This window comes from Zosterops lateralis, assembly GCF_965231275.1.
Source record: "Zosterops lateralis genome assembly, chromosome: 14".
In the NCBI taxonomy this organism is placed as follows: Eukaryota; Metazoa; Chordata; class Aves; order Passeriformes; family Zosteropidae; genus Zosterops; species Zosterops lateralis.
Genome location: NC_139774.1, coordinates 18,538,103 through 18,561,133, shown reverse-complemented (window position 1 = coordinate 18,561,133; position 23,031 = coordinate 18,538,103). Strand labels below are relative to the sequence as shown.

The 23,031-nt window shown below is 43.8% G+C and overlaps 2 protein-coding genes across 3 annotated transcripts in view; both read right to left on the bottom strand.

The window, feature by feature from the left end:
* Nucleotides 1-4,672, bottom strand: part of KDM3B (lysine demethylase 3B) — a gene marked incomplete at its 5' end in the record, with an annotated part of 42,469 nt that extends 37,797 nt beyond the window's left edge. For both annotated transcript variants that reach the window (XM_083871840.1, XM_083871841.1), the window contains 2 exons: nt 881-1,048; nt 4,502-4,672. In XM_083871840.1, coding sequence (XP_083727966.1) covers nt 881-1,048; nt 4,502-4,672 — 339 coding nt within the window. The remainder of the gene's footprint in view (nt 1-880; nt 1,049-4,501) is intronic.
* Nucleotides 4,673-6,733: 2,061 nt separating this feature from the next.
* On the bottom strand, nt 6,734-17,948 carry LOC310915166 (C-terminal-binding protein 2-like). The gene is made up of 9 exons (XM_083871839.1): nt 17,856-17,948; nt 17,124-17,278; nt 16,889-17,033; nt 14,153-14,359; nt 13,328-13,542; nt 12,417-12,547; nt 12,050-12,177; nt 11,395-11,515; nt 6,734-10,369 (listed from the first exon to the last, which is right to left on the bottom strand). Exons 1-9 carry the CDS (start codon nt 17,902-17,904, stop codon nt 10,198-10,200), a joined length of 1,323 nt encoding a protein of 440 aa, XP_083727965.1. The 5' UTR covers nt 17,905-17,948; the 3' UTR covers nt 6,734-10,197.
* Between the last annotated feature and the right edge of the window lie 5,083 nt (nt 17,949-23,031).

The window sequence follows — 23,031 nt, the reverse complement described above, 5'->3', positions numbered from 1 at the left end:
TGCACAAAATGTATTAAAAGGCAGAGCTGAGGATCCAAGGACTGTGGGAGGAGAAAAGAAACAAAAGAAGGGGCAAATAATAAAAATTAAACAGCATAAAAATGAGGGAAGGATTCTCACATATAATGATCTTTTCTCTTCAGAAGCCACTAAGAGAAGAAATATATGAGGAATGCCCTTCACTCTATACTACTCATCAGGATGTTTGCAGAATGGCAATATTCAGATATGTGAGCTAAAATATACTGGCTTTGTTTTCAAGTGTCATGATATGTAACTGCCATGTAAATAGCAATACAGTTAACCACCTCAAGAAACATGAGAAAATTTTACATGTCACGTTAGTTAATGCTGACAACAAAACTGAAATAAACTTTTTAGATTAGGAGTGGCCAATTTATGGTCTATATGTCAGGCACAGCACACAGCCTCTTCTCTTCCCGAAGATGCCTTCTGGTACACCTATTTAACTGATGCAACAGCCGTTACCATACAGAGCTCTGGAGAGTGCTTCATAAGACCAAAAGGCTTATTCTCATAATTCAGAAAAGCTTAACATACATGAAGTTTTAAACTAGGGAAAAATAATCTTTTCAGATATATAACACGTTTCTTCAGAGACTAACTTGTAAATGTCACTTTTCTGTACAATATGACATAGCAATTTCTGGGGCAGGAACTGGAAGCATACTGCCTCTCCAATGCCTTCCCAAAGGCACTAAGTTAAGTGCCAGTTAAGGAACTCCTATTACTAAAAGTCCATCCACAAGGAATTTTTGAACCAGCAAAATGGTGGCCTGTACAATATCCAAGGCTTGAGTTTCACAGTGGAGCTGATGAAAACCTCTGAGGATTTAAGGGCTTCTGGTCAAATACTCACCAGTGCAGGCCACTGTGCCTGAGAGATTCGAGTCCCCTGAAGCATAACTGGATCATTTCGAGGTGCCCAAACCAATGATCCTTCCAGCAGCAACACTATAACTTCTTCAGCATGGACTTTCACCCAGGCATGTTGGTTCCAGTTACAGCCATCGAATTCCACAAAGATCTGATTTTAAAAAAAATTTTTAACATATTTCATCTCTTTTCAGACACTTACTAGAAAATAATATTCCTATAATCCTTACAGAAAATGAGACAGCAATTTCAGTAAGAACAATCAGGGTAATATTGCAATGCTAATATTGAGAATACATTCACATAGCTATGGGAATCAAATTATGGACCTATGAAAAATAATTTATCCCCAAACATACATCACTGGCTTCAAACGCTGTGTTTTCCTATACAAAATTAAAGACATCAAAATTGCTCATCCCAAAATACACATGACAACCCAAAGCAAGCCTCTTTCACGGTAGGATTTTTTAGAGAATTTCAGCACTCTTACTTGGCACTTCAACAGACAGCCTGTATCAGTATGGTTAACTGACATTTACAGAACTAAACACATCACTCTGCAAGGTTTGTGTTTGCAAAAACCACTCTAAATCAGAAGTTTTGTCTTGTCTTGTGCATTATTAAACTCCCTGAACAAATGCAAATATTTTGGATGGCATGAGATTACCCAGAATTACCTACTTGCTAGATTTTTAATCACCTTATTTAAAAGTGCAACAATATAAACCACACTACACACACTACAAATCTAAATCACTATTCGGAGATATCGTTCTCTTTTTTCCTATCACAAAGGACAACCATTAAAGTAATTTGAAATTACATGGCAAGAATGCTCAGGTTACAAATCTCATTCCATGTCCTAACAACTGGAGCTATTAAGTGCTAAAAAAGTCACATTCCAATCTCCCTCTACAGAACTCACCCACTTGCCATAGATAATCAAACATGTGAGACGAACAGCAAAAAATTATTAATCAGTTAAGGAACACCTTAAGCTGGACAAACAAAACAAGGCTTTGTAACCATTACAAGATCACTGGGAAGTGACAAGGCACTAAACAGAGACAGACAGCTCTCTGCTTTACCAATAAATGGTATTAAAAGAAGTATAAGAGACCACTTACTCCTCTACCCCACTCCTCCAGACTGAAAAGCTCAAACCCCAAGGGAAGAATATGAAGTAACGCTCTTGATGAATTCTGGAACTCCATTACTGCTTAAGCTGCCCTGCTGAGAAACAGTACCAGACCTTTCAAGATATCCTTCCACCAATTCAATAATTTTCAGCAATATAGTGGAAACTAGACTGAACACCCTTCCATTTTCAGTGGGCCTACAGCTTTCTTAATATTGTATTTGTGCTACTTTGCCAGAAGTCCCTACCCAAAACACTTTGTGTCCCAGGCCTCCTAACTCTCATGGTATTTTAGACTGCATATGCATTAAAACAACCATCTCTCATACTTCTGTTCCACATACAGAAAGCAGTACTGTCCTTCATGTGACACATCGTGTTATTTTGCCATTAGCATGTACCATGTATTTTTACAATATTAGGAACAGACTGAGATAAAGCTCAACAAGTCTTCAATGTTCTACTGAACATTTTGAGAAAGAGGATAATATCTGTTTCCATTTAGAAGAAGCAAAGCTGTTTTCTAATAGCAGCATAGTTTTTCCTCAGCATTGCTTCTAGATGCTCTGAAGATGGGACAACAACTAGGATTGACCCATATACTTATTTTTGTGTGTGGACTAACCACAATTAGATTACTCCACATTATATCAAAGTAAGAATGTCTAAGAGCTACTGTCTGTAATCAAAATTTTACAGAGGAAAAAAATCCAAAAATCTTTCAATCTTTCAGAAGCTTTACTCAACCTGGAAAAAAAAAAAAAAAACTCGACAAAACCCACGCTTTCAAGTTTTATACTTCTTGTCTATTCCCAAGATTTCTGCCCTAGAAAGGCACAGATATTCAACTGTACTTTTGTAATTCTATATGCCCAACATAAGACTACAGGCTAGTAATTGAAACCATCCTTATAGGATACTATGAGAAAGGACAGACTTAGGTAGGCCAAATAAAAAAAAAAAAAATCTAGCCTTTATCACATTATTACCTTAGAAGAGTATTTCCTAAACAGTGGTTGACTGCTTGGTGCCAACTCATCACTCCTTCTGACAGAATGAATTTTAAAAAAAATAACTCTTTTCTGATAGTATATCATTGCCACTGTCACAGCAGCATTCATTATGCATGGAAGAGTCCATGAAAACACTGAATGTCCCACATTACTCTAAATTCTGCCTCAACTATTTTACACAGTTCTTGCACAGATATTTGAGAATACACTATTTATAGACAGCTACACTCCTGAAACAGTATTAAATGGAAGATTACTGATGAAAGGAACTGGGGAGAGAACTGCAGTGCTGAATGAAGGCAATGAATTCACACACCAGTGAAAATGCAGGAGTAGTGATGACACACATGTCCAGTGCAGGCTGCTGCAAGAGTGGCTCTTCAGCTGGATCTTAGCCCTGACACACCTGCACAACTCAGATAGTCTCAAACACTTGACACAGTCACCTTTTGAAGAAACCCCTTCTGCATGGGTTTTCTTTCCTCCTCCTTGAACAAGCTAGGCAGCAGCTAGAGTACACAACCTTAGCTCTCAAATGCAGACACAGGCAAAGCCAAGCCCAGCCCCACTGCTTTCTGCTGGCAGCCACAGGTCCAGTTCTACAGCAAGGCCAAAGAAAGAGCATCACCAGAGGACGGATGTCAAGGAAACAGCTCAGAGTTGGAACTCTGCAAACAAGCCCAAAGAACTTAGGTAACAACTAATTTTTAAAAAACTAATCATAAAGACAACTAAAACTGTTCACACAGAACCTCATTCCTGGTACCGTGGGTCACTAAATCAGCACAGCCCTCCAAAGGATGCAGCACTTAAAAGCAAGTGCCTGCAGAACTGACACCTGCAAAGAGAAACTCCACCAATACAATTCAAGAGCTCTTTTTAGGATCTCCACCCAAGCGTTTCACTGAGGTATACTAGAAATAAACCAGACAAATGCCAAAGAGTGCTTCTGTACATTACATAAAGCTCATATTCCTACAACTGAAAACAAAATCTGAGACAAAATCAAATGGACAAGCCTCACTCAAAACCCAGCCCTCAATATATATTTTTCAAATATAATTCACGTTGATCGAGACTGTTTAATATCTTCCCGGCGAAAAAACAAAACCCAAATCCCTCCCCCAAAAAAACACTCTGAGGTTATATACATACAGATGCACCAGCACCAGAAATTCCCCAGACGTATTTGTTTCACATGTATGCTACTTCCGACCACCGCACCGGCGGTGCCGGACCCCTCACACACCTGCCCGGTCGTTGCGCCCGTCGCAGGCCGGGCCCGCCGGTTCCAGCCCCGGAGCGCGTCCGGGCCCGGCGCCGCGGGAGTTCTCGGGCCGCCGGCACAGTTCGGCACCGCTCCCGCCCCTAGTCCAGCCCGGCCCTCGCAGGAGGCTCGACCCCCGGCCCCGTCCACGGCACTGTGCCCCGCTCCCGCCCCGGGCCTCACCGCCAGGTCCTGGGGCACCGCTCCGCTCATGGCCCTCACGGTGCCGCTCCGCCAGGCCCGTGCGGGCAGCGCAGGCCCCGGCTCCGACCCCGCCGTCTCGCCCTCGCCCGGCCCCGCCGCCAGCAGCAGCAGAAGCCGCTTTCCCACGGGAGAGGCCGCCGCATCCGCCATCCCCGCCGGGCAAAGCCGCCGCCCGAGCGCTCCGGCCGCAGCCGCCGCCGCCCGAGGCACCGAGAGGCTCCTGCCCCGCGCTGGGCCCGAGCGCCGCCCGCCGCCGTCCCGGCGTGCACCGCGCGAGCGACCCGGCCCCACAAGGCCCCGCGCGGGACGGGCGGGCCCGGCTGAGGGACCGGAGAGAGGGACGGGCCGGACCGGAGGGGACGGAGGGGCCGGAGGGGAGGGGAGGGGACGGGACGGGACGGGACGGGACGGGACGGGACGGGACGGGCTGGACACGGGCGGGCGGAGGGAGGGACGGGCCTCGCGGCGGGGCAGGGGGGTCGGTCGGCGGCAGGGGCACGGCCTAGGCAGAATCGCTCACGACCGCCAAGTTCAAGACCTGGAGTTACCGCAGAAATCAAGGAGTTTTAAGCTAAATTTCGAGGTAAACACACACACAGAAGAACCAGTGCCCGCGTCTCGGGCTGGATCCCACAGATAGCACGAGGAACTGCTGCCGGCCCCAGAGACCGGCGGGGGCTTCGCGTGCCAGTGAGACAGATTTGGAAAGGGGGTGCATTTAGGAAGTAATTAAGATACAAAATCAATATGTGAATGAATTAAGCTGTCATGTCATTAGCTAATACATCTGAACAATTATCATGTAGCATAGCACAATGTCCCAAAACTGCCCCTTTTCAACATGAACCACAAAATAATAAGCATCCTACAGTTAGAAAAATGACAGGCGATTTTATATCTGTTTCTGCCTGTGCAGTAAAGGCACAGTAGCAGTGATATGAACTAGAATAAGGAGCAGATACTATACTCCATACCAGCACAAGAATACTCTTGTGGAAGTAGGCTGTTTTCTTGCATATATTGTTTATTCACTCTGGTACAGTCCCATGTGACACTGAACCAGCAACAGCAAAGGCAAGTTGCTTGTTTTCACTTCCATTTATTCAAATGATTGTGTCCGGTTGTTTTAAGCAGATGACATTTCCTCTTTGTTACTTTCTAGTTAGAGGGATGCAATGTATTGACTGGAACACGGGTATGGCAATGCCCAACACCAGCTGAACAACCACATAAAACTGGAGAGATCAGCAGCACCAGTACCAGTGCTCTCCTCCTGTGCTGTACGGCATCTCTGAGTTTTGATTTACTAACTCCTCTCCCGTTTCTTTTAAGTATAATACCTACATTAAACATTACTGAATGGTACCAGAAGCATTGTATCTTGCATCTGAGTGCCGTGGTAAATCCAAGATCAGAACTACATTCTTTGAAGACCAGTCTTTGCCCTCAGGTCTTAAATTTCTTTACTGAAACAGAAAGATCATCAGCTGTGCACCAGAAACAGTACCACCATGTCAAAGATTCCATGTGCTCCCTTGCCCCTTCCCGTTCCAGCAGCTCTGACTCCCCCTGCTGTGATAAAGCAGATGAACATTTCCCGTCTCCCAAGCGTGGTGCTGGATATTCCAATGGCACACAGCCCCAGGTGGGCCAACAGTGATACAATACACCAATACTAGGGGTTTCCTCAGTGTCATTAATGATAGACCCAGACCCCATAAGCCATAAAGCATCAACTAAATTCATTAACAACTTTTCTATGCTAATTCTGTTGCCACAACCTCTATTAAAAGTTAGAAAAATAAGTTTCATGAGGTGTGTGTTAATTTCAAATACTATTTTACTGTGAAAGAGTAAGGACAGCTACTGCTGTTAAACTACATACTTAAATGGCTGCAAAACCAGGCATCACAATTTCAGCTTGTGAGAAATCAGATAAGAAACCACCAATGTACATCCAAAGGTGTCCCTTAAGCACTGAAGATGGCTTCTTCTCCAGACTGCCACCTGCACAGCCTTGGCTGATGGTCAATGCTACAGCAAACGAAGAAAGTAATTTGCCAGAATGGCCGATCCAGGGACCGATTTTGTGGAATTTACATAATTTGAGAAAAGTGGGACTGATGTACTCACCTGTACAGGTTTTCAACCCTCCCTTTCAATAGCGTATCTGAGGCTACCCCTTCCATAGACAGCAGCCATGTTCTTTGGAGAACTTTATTAAAATATATCCAAGAAGTAATCAAACATTTTCTAGTGAGCCAGGAGAGAACTGAAGTGAGGAAAACATCTGTACAGAGGACAGTGCTGTAAGTTTTTGTTTACATGCTTTATTTCAATGTTTCACAGTTTAATAATTGTCTACAAAAATATATTTCTGAAACTCTGAGTCCTCTATAAAAAAGGCTGGTCAGCAGCAGTGACCCTGACAAACAGAATGTACCTTGGGATAGTGTAAGCACCTCCTGTAAGCAGATTAGTGCGGCTAGGGAACTCCTGCCTCACCCTGGGAGACTTCTGTTCTTTGGGATTAAAGCTCTGCACTAGTTCTGAAGGAAGGCATTAAAAAAAAAGTCATTCCACTTCTGTATACTGCACTAAGCTTGGGAGGGGGAGCTGCAAGTTCAGTGTATCACACAACAGAGTGCTAACAAAGCACTTGGCACTCAGAGAAAGAAGACCTCAAGATGCTTTAGTACTGGTAAATTTTTCTTTTGAGCTATCCATTCAGAACAGCCTTTGTCTGGTGATAATAGGTTGAGACTGTCAGCAGAGGTACAAACGGCACACCGACACAGTAATCCTATAAATGCAAGGTCCTTCTTTGAGGACAAGATCAGGGCTGTGTTCATTTTTACCTCAACATTTTCTGCTGTGGCTTTAATCAAGGGGAAAATTACTGTCATATCCAGTAACAAGCCTACATGGTGTTGGATAGAACGGAGCCACTATCAATGCTGTCAGCTTCAACTCCTTGGTACCCATAACTGGAAATATTTATTACATCATCAATCATTTAATTCCTATGTTTACTAGTCACTAGTCACCAAAAATATGAACGGGGAAACTCAAGTTTCCCCCAAATGAAATCTTTCTACTATTCCTCTGCTCAGTTATTTGACTGTCTATAGAGATACTTGCAGTTAAGAAGAAAAAAAAATAATTTGCCTCTTCTAAAAAAATAAATCTATCTTGCATTGTGTTCTAGAAAAGACAAGGTCAATGTACTCTGATCCTCAAAGCTTGTAACTAGAAGCCCCTTACCACAAAATAATCTCAAGACCTCAACCCCTAAGCAGGGCAGGAATTTTCAGCAGCAAATAAAGAGTAGTTATTGACAGACTGCTTCCCTAATGTGGTAATAGAAGATGAGCTCTCTGAAAACTTTTCCACACCTGCCTGTCAGAAGATCTTTCTGAGCCAGCAGCTTGTGAAATCTGAATTTCCTAGATATTAGATAATTCAGGAAAGTGCTGATGGTTATTTTAGGTACATCTGCAATCAATGGGTTTCTGAGCTCTAGGCTTTGTTCAGAAAAAGTTCTCCTGTAACTCATGCCTACCACCAGTCTCAGTCTGATCTGCTAAACCTGAGCAGCCAAGGAGGTATATGAATTTGAAGTAGAATCAGAATCATCCACAAAAAACACAGAAGCCAAGAATCTTCACTGAGACAAATACCTTATCAAAAAAAGACACTCAGCACTATAAAACTAGTATTATCTTGCTAATATTTAACAGCTAAAGTGTAAAATTTGTAAAAAAACACCTGAAGTTTACTTCTTGACTATTTTCCTTTCTTGAATTGCTGGGGGGAGTGGAGAAGGGGAGGAGAAAGGAATGAATCACCATATTAGTAGTAAGCCACTATAGAGAAGGCAGTATTGGAGAAGAATTTTAAAGCAGGAAAAGAAATTTGAGAACTCAGTTATTCTGAAAGCTTTCCCTACCTTCCTAAACGAAACAGCCTAAACAGAGGATTTTGTCCATACTTAAAGTTGTTTTTCCAGTCTGTTCCCAACTGTTCAGCTTCCAGTCACAGACACACAACAGAGAATAATCAAGGGAGGTAGAGAAACCCACAACAGTAGGGTATGCCTCCCATGTAGCACCTACTTTAATATATCCAAACAACATGAACAAATCCATCAGGTATTGTTACATCTTGTGCAGGGAAAGGCTGTAACTGAAGTGTAACAAGATGAAATTAAAGGAAGACATGTAATTAAAGTCTTCTCCTGTGGAACCTCTTTTGCTGAAGACTCCACACCCCTCAAAGAAGAGATTCATATTCAATCATTTGTGAAATGGAGAAGACTTGCCAGCAACAATCCCGCCTTGGCTTCAGGTGAAAAACTGATAGTATCAATTCTCTTTTTAGTTTCACAAAGCCTATTCATGTAAAACAAACTGCTGTCTCGCATTGCCCTGCTGCCCTGCCCTGCCATAGAGATGCAGTATATCATAGAATCATAGAATATGCTGAGTTGGAAGGGACCCATCAGGATCATGGAGTTCAACTCCTGGCCTTGCACAGGACACCCCAAGAATCCCAACATGTACCCGAAAGCATTGTCCAAAAACTTCTTGAACTCAGATGGGCTTGGTGCTGTGCCAGCCTCCCTGGGGAGTCTATTCCAGTGCTCAGCCACCTTCTGGGTGAAAAACTTTTTCCTGACTGTTAAAAGCTGCCTTCTCCACCAGAACAGATAAGTGGGATGTTACTTCTAGCTGATGCAATGATGCAAAAAGAAAAAAAAAATCAGTATCTTAAAGCTTAGAATTCTAGTCTGATGAATCCCTTGTGAATAAACACTGCCATAGACTACGAGGTACTTGTGTGTGAGGAACCAGCAACTGCACATTATTGCTACTCGCTGTCTCTCAGTGCATGCTTTTCCTATTTCTCCATTTTTTTACCTTCTTCAAGTCAGACTCCAGGGTGAACAATTCTGAAGCCTCACAAACATGGTGGCCACCAAAATACATTTGATTGAATTTTAATCCCTTCCGAACTATTTAAAAGGCTGGTTTGACACTGTTACTTTTAACTTCAGTCCTAGAACTGCATAGAGAAAACTTGGTATGGTCAAGAACTAACAGTGCCTGCGCTATGCCTGTTCTCACAGGAAATGTTAATTAAAACAAGCAAAGTAACACACAGAGCTTAGCTTGGCTGCCTTTTATAAGGGGCATAATGAAGACAATAGTCACAACTTCTCCAATTCACTAATATTTTTTCTAATACTCCCCACGGCTACTCTTAAGAGGTTCAGCCAAATTAAATTTAAGCTACAAGTTACAACTGAAAAGTGTGCACTTAAGTTCAGAATACCGAGGATCATCCCTGATCAGGTGGCTTCACTTCGATTTTCAAGCACACAAAGACAGTTCCCTGTCACAGACAACTGAAGCAGATACATGGGAGAACTGATTCATTAAGCCAAGGGAGGCAAGGTAATTTTTGCCATGCCCCAGAGAAGGAGAAAGATTCATTAAGAAATTAAACTAAAAGATTACAAAATAAAGGAAAGAGCTAAAGTCTGTCGGCAATGAAATGCATTCTCCTGTCCCACGTGAACAGGAAACAGTGTCTGTAGGGTGTTAAAGAAGGTCCTAGGAGGAGATGCCCTCCTACTTTTTTCTGCTGTCAAAGGAGAGGAGAGAAACACGCTGCTATTGGTCAGCAGGAATCTCTCTGTCTGCATCCAGTTTGCTTGTCTCTCCTGGGGAAGGGGTACGTGGTGCAGGGTGAGAAACAGGAGGGATCCCATGAGCTACAATCCCTTCCACTACTGGTGTTTCTGGTAGCCCAGGGTTGGGTACTCCCACTACTCCTGGAGGAAACCTAAAACCAACAAAAACATAGAAATTACAAGCTTGTCCAACAGAATTATTTAAAGGAAAAGGGGCCAAGCCCTCAGATGTGCTGAAAACAAATTCCTGTTTCTAACAGAAATGCCCTGAGATAGGAAACAGCAAGTCTCCAGAGCTGAAGAGTAGCAGTGGTATCCTAATGCCAAATGACATCCGTTTGCAGACAAACACAGACAGTCCAAGGGCACATACTAAGCATTTGAAAACAGATAGAAAACTTATCACCAGTTGAAAATATTGTGAAGCACTCTATGACAGCACATGGAGAACGAGAAATTCCTTTCCCATCAGCAGGAGGGGTGTAAGCTGCACTTATCCTTCACTGGACTCCAAGACAGAAAAAATAAGAATCTGAACTAAGAAAACAGCTAGATGCAAGATGAAAAATAGGAGAGTGACAGTCGTGAATTGCAAATGAACTATTCATCCATCACTTCCATTCTGCTTCCCTATGCCCTCTCCATAAATACATCTTAGCTTCTGTAGATGTCTCATGGAAGGAAAGAAAATATATTTCCTACTTTGCAGATGGGAGACAAACAGAAGGGAAGCAACCTGCCCATAATCACTTAGCCGGGTTGTAACAGATAAACTCAGATACTGAACAAATCCACTGGAAAATGTCTCAGTAATGGTCCATTTCTAGGCTACATGTAAGAACTGTGCTTTGTTTATTTATATAGCCCTAATGATATGCACAACTTCTAATCTAGAGTTCCAGTCCTTTTTTGGGATATTCAGCAGCCTTTCTTATATTAAGGTGTCTCTTGGGCGTGTCTTCCAAGAATTTGGAAATACTGACTGGTATGTGGCTGGAACTAAACATGACCAAGTACATGCTGAATACAGCTTTAGAAGTGCTGCTGTTAAGTTTTGGGAAAGAACTCATATAGAGTATAGAGGAACAAAGACATACCCATTTGCAGGTACAAGCAGTTCTCAAACCCTTGGCCTACTTCAGCAGTAAGATATATTCGGATAACCTACATATCTCACCTGTAAGCTGCAGCTCCATTGAGTTCTGGGTGGACAGTTGCAGGATCAATATTGGACCACTGAGCTGCTAACAGCAAGTACTCCTTATTAACACAGTTTCTCAAAGCATCAGGTATGTGACCTGCAAGGGCACCAAAAATTACAAAAAACCCAGAAAACAAGTAGGAGAGATTTGTTCCCTGCAGCATTTAAAGTAGAAAGGAAAAGTGCAAAATCTTCCCATCCACCTCCACAGAGTAACACTGGATACAGGAGACTCTCCTCTATGCATCTGGTGTCTGGGGACAGCAAGAAACTGACCTTTTCTTCCCACTTCCATGATCATGAGAAAATTATTGCCACAAACTGCAACTGCCAAGCCTCACCTTTTTTCAAGAGACAAAATGTACTACTCAAGGAAAAACTCATACAGTAGAGCTGTCAAAGGAATTACTGCAGAGGATTTGGAAGATGTAAGTAAAGAGGCTTTCCCAAGGGGAGCCACTCTGGCATTATGTACAAGAATTCTCAGAAGGCAAAGATACAATAATCAACTTACACTCCAGTTCCAGAAACCAGTAAACGAGTGTAAGTTTTCAGAACAATCAGCATAATCCTTCCCATGAACTAACAAAAACCCCCTAATTCAGCAGCAGCTGCAAGTCTTCTTCGTTACCTGTAATAGCTCTGCGGATCTCTTTAGCTGCATCTTCTCTGGACTCAATGGAAGCCTGTTCACTGTACCAGGCAGTGTGAGGGGTGCAGATAACATTGGGTGCGTCTTTTAACGGCCCCTGAGCAAAACTGGGGGGAAGAAGAAGGTTTTTTTCCAGAACTGGTAACTCCATCTGTCCTTTTGGGCATCACTGTAACCCAAATAACAATAAAAAGCAAAACAAAACAAGAAAAAAAAAAACCCACAACCCCCCAAAAATCCCCACAAAACAAACTAAACAAAAAACAACCTCACACCAAACCACCAAAAGAACCATCCAGTTCAGGTGAACCACTAGATAGCAGCAGGCATGCAGGTTCCACATTACCTGAAAGGCTCAGACTCATGCACATCCAATGCTGTTCCTCTGATTCTCCCCTCTTTCAAGGCTTGTGCTAAGGCCTTCTCATCTACCAGCCCTCCCCGGGCGGTGTTCACTAAGAAGCAGCCCTGACGCATCTGGAAGAAGAAAAACAGTACATGCACTGAGAATGAGAGTTTTCATGAAAGCAAAGCGAATCTCGGGAAGTCTACTGGAAATGAGCAGGAGTCTGCAGTGATTAGATGAGGCCTGGAAGAACTAGGAGTGCTTTCACTGCAAAGCTTACCACAGGGGAAATGCCTGCAAGCAATGCTTGAGAAATTTGTTTTAAAAGCCAACAAACAAAACCACAAGAAAACAAGGGCAAAAGTGGAACTCTCAAGTTCTGCACTCCATATTCATCATACTATATTAAAAAAAAAAAAAAAAAAAAAAAAAAAAAAAGAGGACAGCAATCATGAATCCAGTATCCAGCCCTACAAAACTGGACTACAATGTCCAAATGTCTCTCATAAAAGCACTGGAAAGCATTCATAGACTTGTGGAGTTTAGCCCGAAACTGGCTTTGCAGTGGGCTTGGCAGAGGCTTTGGCCGTGCTGTGTAGAACAACATACACAGTCCCAGCCACACAACATCTAGCTCTAAACAGCGCAGTAAATTATTTTAAAGATAATTTGAAATTACAGAATCACTTAAAATATTCTTTATAAAGGAAACTATTTTGCGGGAAGAGCCAATCCTACTCTACTCTTAACATAAAATTATATATGGCACAAAGCACAGGCACCCGGCTCCACACGCGCCCAGCCTCCAAAGGCAGCAGGATTCACACGCTCTCAGCCTCTGTGAAAGCAGCAGTTTTGGTTTGCATTCATTTCCACAGTGCTCTGTGGGGAAAATCAAGCTCCTGCTGCACCTGTTTAATAGTGAAGTCATTGATGAGGTGATGGTTATGTTCATTCAGGCTGCAGTGCAATGTGATGCAATCGCTGTGCATTAGTAGATCCTGCAGGGTTCCTACTCGCTGTAAACCCAAGGATCGCTCCACTCCATCCGGCAGATAGGGATCATAGAAAATCACGTTGAAGCCAAAGGACTTGGCTCGCAGAGCCACTGCCTGTCCAACTCGGCCTTCACAAAAGAAAACCCACAATCATCAAAGAAAGGTAAAACAAACTTTAAAGACAAGATACAGGGATAGACTGGGAGCTTACACTGAAGTTTACTGCCAGGGCCCAAGATATTGCAGCCCTGGAAACCCCTAGGATTGCCATAGGGATCCAGAGGAGGCTATTCAATGCTGCTCCTACGTAGCTAATTCTAGTTCTTCCCCATGCAATAGCCAGAGTTTAGTCAAGAAGCAGTTCTGTTTTCAAACCAAATCTAAACTCTGAGTCAGAGATAATAATCTGGCTACAAGAACTTGGAGAATGAATTGGTAGCTACCTTTCATGCAGCTTCGCTACTGATACAGAGCCTAGCACAGAGGGAAACAGTCACCCAGAAGAGCTGTATGAATGTTCCAATTCTTCTAACCATTTGAAATAAAAAAAAGAATACCCAATCCCCTAACATATACCCAACTCTTGAAGATATCCAGAACAAGGTATTAGCATTCCTTAGGAGTTTGTGTGTTTCACAAAGAACAGTTGTAGAATTATCACTTTTCTCAGTATGTGACTCTCAGCTTCCCAAAAAGGTTCACAGTTCTCTTCTCAGCCCAACAATTCCCATCACTTACCTAGTCCAATGATGCCCAAAGTCTCCCCACGGATACGCACAGCACCTCCAGCCACCTCCCGAATCTGTTCCACACTCGAGGCTCGATTCCCTTCCCGCAGAGCCTGATGGAGCCAAGTGACGCGGCGATAGAGGTTTAGGATGTGGCAGAGGGTAGAGTCAGCAGTCTCCTCTACTGAGGAGGAGGGGATGTTGCAAACTGCAATGCCTACAAAGCCACAGAGGTCATATAAGATTTTTAGCATCACAATTCTAAACCCACATAAAGCTCTTTAAGCACAAATGCTCCAAGATAATTCAGTACTCCAGAACTCAAGAAACACAGGATTCATTTCAGAACTTCATTCTACAACAACACAGATGTGACCAGCCATCTTTTCAATCCCGCAGGAAACACCATTCATTCCTTAAAATATCTTTTTGATTGATGCACTTACCAGAAAAACAAACATACAAACCAACAAGCCAAAATGAGAAAACTGGGCCATACAAGTGAGACAAGCAACTGACTGTTTTAAGAGATCTGCATTCAAAAAGATGCATTCCTTCCACAGACACTCCTGACAAATTAACAGGCAGACTCTAGAAGAATTGAGACAGATGGCTGAGCTCTTCATGCCTCACAGTCCAGATGCTCACTGCAAGCATCAGCCTCCCCAGGAGCAACAATAAGTAACTAACTCATTAAATGCAGACAGAAGCCCCAGGAGCTTCTCTAAATCCATTTGAAGTTAAGCTAAAAAATAACAACACATAGCACTCCCACTCTAGAATAACACATGACCACAAGGACCATAAAACTCATGGACTCATGGCTACAACTATCAGGTAAATTAGTAATGTAAACAGAGTTGAAGTCCTAGAAGCATAAATTACTGTCAGAAAAGGGAAAGATGGAACACAGTATCAAAAATCTGGTAAGTCCTGAGCAGTCTATGGCAAAAAAAAAAAAAAAAAAAAAAAAAAAAAAAAAAAAAAAAAAAAAAAAATTAAAAAGAGGGGGGAGGCAGGAAACATACCATTTCATTTCTGCTATCCTTCATTCTACAAATCAGCCAAGAAAATTAGATGGAAAAATGGTCAAATGGTCTCTTCCTACCATAACCCAATCATAACCCTAGTCACTCACCAAACCAAGGCAACTGTTCTACCTCAAAAGTCTACCACCTAGTTAAAAACTGGAAATAAAATCTAGGCAATGGCTGAAGGCATCATTGTTTTGTAAGCCTAGTCACAGGAGACATTTGGCTAAACTCAGACTGTGCTTTTCCATGAGCATTAGGAGAGCAATGGCCACAGACAATCCTAATATCTGACTGGTTTTCTCTAACAAATTATTTCCAATTTTGCCATAATGCCACAAAGACAACTCAGAGGACATGAGTAGAGGTGACAGAAAAACCCAGTTTCTCTTAATCTCACTGATTACCATCTCATTCAACTCTGGACAAGCCCCATGCATCCATCTGTCACACAGCAAGACACAGATTTGTGTTAACACACAAATTAACATACCTAAATGTAAAAAAACCACAAAACATGGACAACAGCCCTTTGGTCTGAAGATTCAGAACACACAAGGAACAGTATCTTACCTCTGAATTAATTAAAAGCATGCTTAACATACAGCAGGAGGCTAAGCATGAAAACAACCATTAATTGTCCATGAAAAAGCAACTCTGGCCACTTGTAAGGGTCATCACACTGTCACTCCAAAGCAAAAGTGGCAAGCAATGGTCTGATGGTGAAAGAACTTTGACTCATTTCACCTTGGATTAATGAGTGTGCAGTGGGAGAAAAGGGAAATCTTTGAATCTGAATGAATCAAAGAAAATGACCTTATGTAGAGAAATGTAAGACTAGGTTAGGTTCCAAACTCAGCACAAATATGTAAAGGCTGGATGAAAGCCAAGGACCTCCACAGGAACTCTTGAGACTATTTTTTTGAATCATCCAAATGAAAAGGCTCTTTTGACCTAATTCAAGCACTAGTCCAATACACACTCTTCCTTTATTAGCAATTCATCTGTTCTTACAGATCTGAAAATTGCAATGCTTGCCTTTTTCAATTTTATATACTAATACCTGTATTTGATTTAAGCTTAACAAGACCTGCATTGCATTAAGGAAGCTTTCAAATCCCTTAGACTTGTAAAACTTAAAAAAGAAGTGGAAGGGTACTTAAGTGATCCATCTCACCTAGGAGGCTGAAAGGTCCAGAAGTCTCACTGCCATCTGTTTAATAAACAGCACCTTTTTGTCACCTGATCCAGACACTTTTCACATGCTTAGGGTTCTAAAGGGGTAACTAATAAAGTTTTGTATCAGAACCTCCTTGCATATACAAAATTAAGAGAAAAACTCATGAAGCATTTCTAGTGAGTTTATCCTGCATCAGCATTCACAGGCAGCTTTCAGACATAGTTTGCTCAGGGGTCACAAAAAGACCAAAGTCACCTCACCAAAAGTTTCCTAGACACCATATTCATGTTTTTGAATCCCAAGCAACAACAAAGACACCAACAACTATAGCAGAGCAATCTGAAAACAGAATCTTTTAAGCCACCTACCATCCCTGTATTGGTCAGCTTCCTAAAGACACCTGATACTGAGCAGCTCCAAATCTTTATATATAGAAGTTTTTAAATGCACTCAGCTATAATGCACAAAAACATGGGCAGTGCTCCATTTCACACCCAGTTCTGATCACAACACACACCTAATGGTGTCATCATACCTAATTCTGCAGCAGATTTGATGTCAACATTGTCATAGCCACTGCCAATACGCACAATGACCCTGAGGGCTTTGAATTTCTCCAGATCCTGACGAGAAAGGGTAATGGTGTGGTACATCAGAGCTCCTACTGCCTCATTCAGCACCTATAACAAAAATCAGCCCAAATCAGTATCTAGTTTGGTTACCTAAGAGGTAAAGCTCTACTTCTGAATCTTGCACATCTCCTTGCCCACCTTTTCATGGATCTCCTGAGTTGACTGAGCATCACAAAATGCCACTGTAGCAACATCCTTCAAGATGGGCATCTCCACAGTGCAATCTCGTCCATCCAGGAGTGCAACCAGTGGCCGTGCTGGCATTGGGCCATTCACAATTGGAGGCCGTATGCCTATTAAGAAAGTCAGCAGGAGTGGTTACATGAAGGACAAGAACTCTGGAATCCTCATCTGCTAGCCCAATAAGTTGCTGTTAATATTTAGGAACAGATTAGGCAAAGCAAAATACACGAGTAAGAAACCAACACAAGGAAAAGACGCTGGGAAAAAAACCCACAACCACCTCTGCCACTACTTAGATGAAGAAAAACAAGACATCTATTATCCATGATAATATATTAGAGGCGATCTGCTCAGCACCGTGCCATCTTACTTCAGGCTCCTCAAACAAGTGACAGAGCCCCTCCACACCTCACCCCCCGTGCCCGGCCCCCCTCCACCCCAGCGTGCCCAGATAATATTTCCCCCTCAAGTGAGCAGAGTTTGTACGTCCTTAGAGCCTCCGGCAGTCACTGCATCGGGCCCTTTCCCGAAGGCCGCAGGCAGCTCCTCCGGGTGCGGCGGGGCCCTGCTCGCCGACGGCCGGGCGGACGCTCAGCCCGCGGGCAGCGGCGGCACCGTCGGGTCCCCGGGGCACAGGGCAGGAGCCGCCGCCGCCGCCGCTGCCGAGGGGCGCCCGCCCCGCCTCACCTTCGCAGATCCGGTCCAGCCGCTGCCGCTTGACTTTGTGCCGGTCCATGGGCCGGGCGGGGCCGCGCCGCCCTCGGCGCCGCGGAGGGACCCGGGACCCGGCACTGGCCGCCCGCGCCGCTGCGCCGGAACCGGAAACGCGCACCGGGCCCACGCGAGCGGCAGCGCCGCCGCCGAGACCCGCGCGCTTCCGCTTCCGGTCCGCGCACCTCGGGCCTGTGGAGGAGCCGGGACCCAGCGGGGCCGGGCTGGGCAGGGCAGGGCCAGGCAGCTCCAGGCCGATCCGGGCTCCTTTGGCACTCCCGGGGCACAGCCGGCCTGGGGCACGCTGGGGCTGCAGGGACTGGGCCACGAGGGTGATTGCAGAGAGCGGGGAGGTGGGTAATGGGATGTAGCCTCAAGTCTTCCTAGAAAACTCTCTGTGCATGAGAGAAAGCAGGAGCTGTTCAAGTCCGTTCTGCTTCTGTTTTGCCATCTTTGCAGCCGGGTCTCCTGCCCCTGTCCCGGGGTTCTGGGAGTGGGTCAGCGCTGCAATACCCGCTAATCCTGAGAATCTACTACATAAATCACGACAGGGCATCAGTAAGCGAGTTCTGTACAGTATTGAAAAACAAATTAAGGCTATTTATTAGACAGACGTTCCTGGTACCTGATGCGAAGTCCATACATTGATCTACTCTCACATGGCCCTTTTCTTCAATACCTCCCATATTTCATTCAGATATGCCACGATATGTTTTAACAGGTCTGTGTGCGTTCCTCCTGCTCTGTGATAAGAGTTAGGTGGGCAAAAAGCAACGTAATAATTGGACCCGCCAGCTGGCGACTCTGTGTTGGGAGGAGTGGGTTAAAAATAGATGACTGCGTGTTGAGGATTGTAAACACGAAACTGGGAATAACCCTTGCTAAAATGGTGGGAACGCTCCCGTGATGCTCTGGCACTAACCTCCCATTGTGTGCCTTTGCTAAGGGATTGCTGTGGAGATCCCGCAGTCACCAAGGGGAGGGAAACAAATTACTCTTTGGGCTTTAGCCATGGGTTTGTGGCTGTTCTGGCTGCTCCCTGCCTGTGCTGACACTCACTCGGGCAGTTAAACAATAGCAAGGTAAGAATGTTTGGCAAAGATAGAGTGCTTAGAAAAATGTGTTTCAAGGCCTGCTGGGTTTGATGACCCTTAAATATCTCAGATTGTTTCATGAACTGGTCAAAATAGTGACAAAACCATGAAGAGTGACTCTGATACCAGGAACCTGGAAGGGGCAGAACCCCACCTGTGTGGAAAGAGACAAAGGGATAGGCTAAGGAACATGAATTAGTGAATTTGCATCTAGTTAAAAAAAAAAATCTGGTGCATGTGGCAGTCAGTGAGACTACTAGTTTCCAACAGTTTGTCAAGAATTAATCCAGTGTTTATATCATATGCACCTACTAAAAAAAATAGGGTAGTTTTACCCATTTGGTTTGCATGCCAAACCTCAGAGGCAAGCCTTCTAACACCCAAACAGCCCTAGTCTTCTGGAGCACAATTGCCTATGGCCCAGGGAGTCTCCCTTTACATTTATGCCGGCAGACCTTCCTGTCTGTATAAAAAACCTCAGTTAAAATCTCCCTGAGTGCATACAGGTATCCTCCTCACCTGTCAACACTTGCTGAGAGCTCTTCAAGCACTTTTTGAAGCTCTAGCAAGTACTTTGTTGGATGCTTAAAACACCACAAGGGGTAGGAGGCAAGAGAGGATTTTTGTGAGGACAGACAAAGAAATCCTGGAAACCTTGTTGCCAGGGGCAAAATTAATAAAGAAAACCTCATCTATCTGTGCTGTGGTCCAAAGTCCTGCCACATATCAGAATCATAGAATAATAGAATATGCTCAGTTGGAAGAGACCCATCACAATCATAAAGTCCGACTCCTGGTCCTGTGCAGGACATGCCAAGCATCCCATGATGTGCCTGAGAGCATTGTCCAAACACTTCTTGAGCTCAGACAGGTGTTTGGCGTTGTGACCACTGTCCTGGGGAGCCTGTTCCAGTGCTCAACCACTAGATGGGTGAAAAACCTTTCCCTGATACCCAACCTAAACCTCCCCAACTCAGCTCCATGCTTTTGCCTTGAGGCTTGTCCTTGGTCATGAGAGTGGAGTGACTGGCACCTGCCCCTCTGCTTCCACTTGTGAGAATGTTGAAGACTGCAACGAGGCCTCAATCTCCTCCAGGCTGATCGAACCAAGTGACCTGACGTGGCCTGGCCTGGCCTGACCTGACCTGACCTGACCTGACCTCTTAAGTTTCCTTTCCAATCCTTTCTCCATCCTTGTGGCCTCCTTTGGATGGTCTCTAGTAGCCTAATGTCTTCTTAATATTGTGCTGCCCAAAACTGCACACAGTACTCAAGGTGAGGTTGTACCAGTGCAGAGTAAAGCAGGGCAATCACCTCCCTTGACTGGCTGGCAATGTTTTGCTTGATGCACCCCAGGACATGGTTAACCCTCGTGACCACCAGGGCATACTGTTGACTCAGTAGGAGCAGCTTGTACCTCAGTCTTTCCTGGTACAAATCTAAAGCACATAATGCTGCTGATAAGATGTAAAGTAAACACCCCTGTGCTGCTGCCCTGCCACATGTCCATCTCATTTACAAGCAAAGAGGAGAAATTTTACAGCAGTGATTATAATAAGAACCTACAGGCTCTGGTTCTGTGTTCCACAGCACTGAAAGGCAGTGAAGGTGTCAGCAGAATGGGACCACTGATCTTTGGGGTCTAATATGGAAATAATGGGGAAATAATCTATTCCGTGTTCTTTAAGTTGATTGCTTTAATATCTAAGTACCTTCCCAGCCTACAGGAAAGTAAAATCTTTGGTTTGGTTCCTGTCCTTGTTTTGTCACAGATGAGTGGGCATGGCTAATACCCTAATATTATTTGATACCACCTCACATCATTGCTGGGGACAGAAAAAAGAACTTTCATGTCTGAGGAGAAGGGGTTCCTTCTGGTGGAGGAAAGCACGTTTGGGAAGAGCCCGTCTGTACTGTTGGACTTTCCATGCAAATTATCTCTTTGTCTTATACCTTTTGTTATTAATATCGTTGCTGTTACTGTTCCTTATCTCATTCCTGTTTCTTATCTCCACCTGGGATCTTTGCCTTTTGTTCTTCCAACTGAAGGACGGCAGGGGAGCAAGCAGGGCAGTTTTAGTGGGAGAGCCAAACTGGGAAATACTCTTCCAAAACCATGAAGTTACATTGTTTTTCTGACTACACTGAACAGCAACAAGCCCTAAGGCCTGGGTTTGTCTTGCCACTGCCAGATCCACTGTCCTGCTCATTAAACTTCACTTGAGACAAGGAGAGACAATATCCATCACGGATATACCTGGATCAGAAAAATGGGCTCACAGTGCATCACTTAAATGTCTGTGAATCAAAATATAGTGTAATGCACTATTAAAACTATGTACTTTGTCTACATTCTTGCCTCCGAAAAAATTTGGACTTAAGGTAACAGAGTAGCACTGTTCTAAGGTACTCCTCCTTTCTTCCCTTGAAAAAGTGTTTTTGCTTTCCTTTTAAAAATAATTTTTCTTCTGAGCTGCTCATGTTTTAAATTGCTTCTGTCATCCAAGCACACTAACCATTGGTTAACTAGCTTAACTAGCTGGCAAAAAGGGAGTTAGAGAGTCTCTGATCCAATATCTTTGTGCTAGTCAGTATTGACTGTGATACATCTATAGGTAACCTGTTCTATCACTGCACCAACTTCTTAGTGAAAAAGTTTTTCATAGCACCCAGCCTGGACAACCCAAGATGGAATTTGTGGCCATCATCATTTCTTGTATCACCTGCCATTTGGGTTTATCGCCTTTGCAGCTCACCTTTAAGTAGCTGTAGGGTGGTAGTAGATTGTCTCTGAAATTCCTCTTTGCCAAGCAAAACAAGCCCAGGTTCTGATGATCGATTTGTAGGTCATGTGCTGCCATCTTTGTAGCCCTCCACTGGACCTTCTCTAGTTCCTCCACATCTGTCTTGAACTTCAGGGGCAGGAAACTGCACACACAGTCCAGGTGTGGCCACACCACTGCTAAGCAGACATGAATAACTTCTATCAGTCTCTGGCCATGTTCTTCCTAATACAGTGTGGTGTGTGGGTTGTTTTATTCAAGCACATCTTATTGGTATCCATGGCAACTTCCAGGTCCTTCCAGCAGGACTGTTTTTCATCCACTCAGACCTCAGCCAGGAAAGATGCATGGGTTTAACTGTGTCCTGTTTCAGAACGTGACTCTTCTTCCTAAATGTCATAAGGCACCTGTTGACCCAGTTCTTTCATTTCTCAGAGTCCCTCTGGACTGAAGCTATGTTGTTCATCATGTCCATTGCTCACCCTGAATTTTTATAATCATAAATGTCTTAGTTCCCTTTTCCTGTAGAATGACTTACAATTATTCTCACTAAAGATATAGTCTAGCCAGTGAGGGGCATGACTGTACTTAACCAGACACCTAAATGTCTTTGACCTTCCTGCTGTGAACCACACTGAAGATAAAATAAAAGAGCAGCTTTGAATTCTTTACTCATAGGACCAAAAGATTAAAATTGTCTGAGCTGGGACTGGCCAAGTATCCCAGGAACCGAAACACAAAACTCTGGGTAGCTGCTGTGGATGTCAAACCACTGAACCTTCTTTGGCAACGAGCAACCAACACTCATGCTAGGAAATGGAGGTTTCTGTTTGGTTTTCCATAAATATAGACATCAACTTCTGCTGGGTTGTTTGCATTAGGTTGATATTTCTGTAGGGTACAGGTGTTACTATTAGCTGTGAATGTCTGCTGTCTGTCTCTAGCCCTGTAAAGAGCAGAGTGTGGTGCTGTAAATATTAGCCCAGGCAGAGGAGTGTTTGCTCAGCCCTCCTCTGTGCCACCTCCCCCAGCAGTTCTCTGATAGCACTCCTGACAAATGATCAAGACTCAGCATCTTTTGCACTTCCCAGTAACTTGCTCTGGTTTTGACTCAAGAAAGGTTGTAGTGGTCAAACCCTGAAAAGAAGTAGCAGAAGCCACCACCATGCTATAATCTTCTTAAGGTTAATACTATACAAAATAAGTTATGGCTAAGTAACTCAGCACCTACGGCAAACAAAATACTTCCTTGGTCAAACCCACTCTTAGCTGGCT

Coding starts and splice junctions, on each gene's coding strand:
- LOC310915166 (XM_083871839.1), bottom strand. CDS start 17,904: ATGGACCGGCACAAAGTCAAGCGGCAGCGGCTGGACCGGATCTGCGAA. Junction 11,516..12,049: donor GATCCGCAGAGCTATTACAG/GTAACGAAGAAG, acceptor GTGCCCTTGCAG/GTCACATACCTGATGCTTTG. Junction 10,370..11,394: donor AATGGAGCTGCAGCTTACAG/GTGAGATATGTA, acceptor TGTTGGTTTTAG/GTTTCCTCCAGGAGTAGTGG.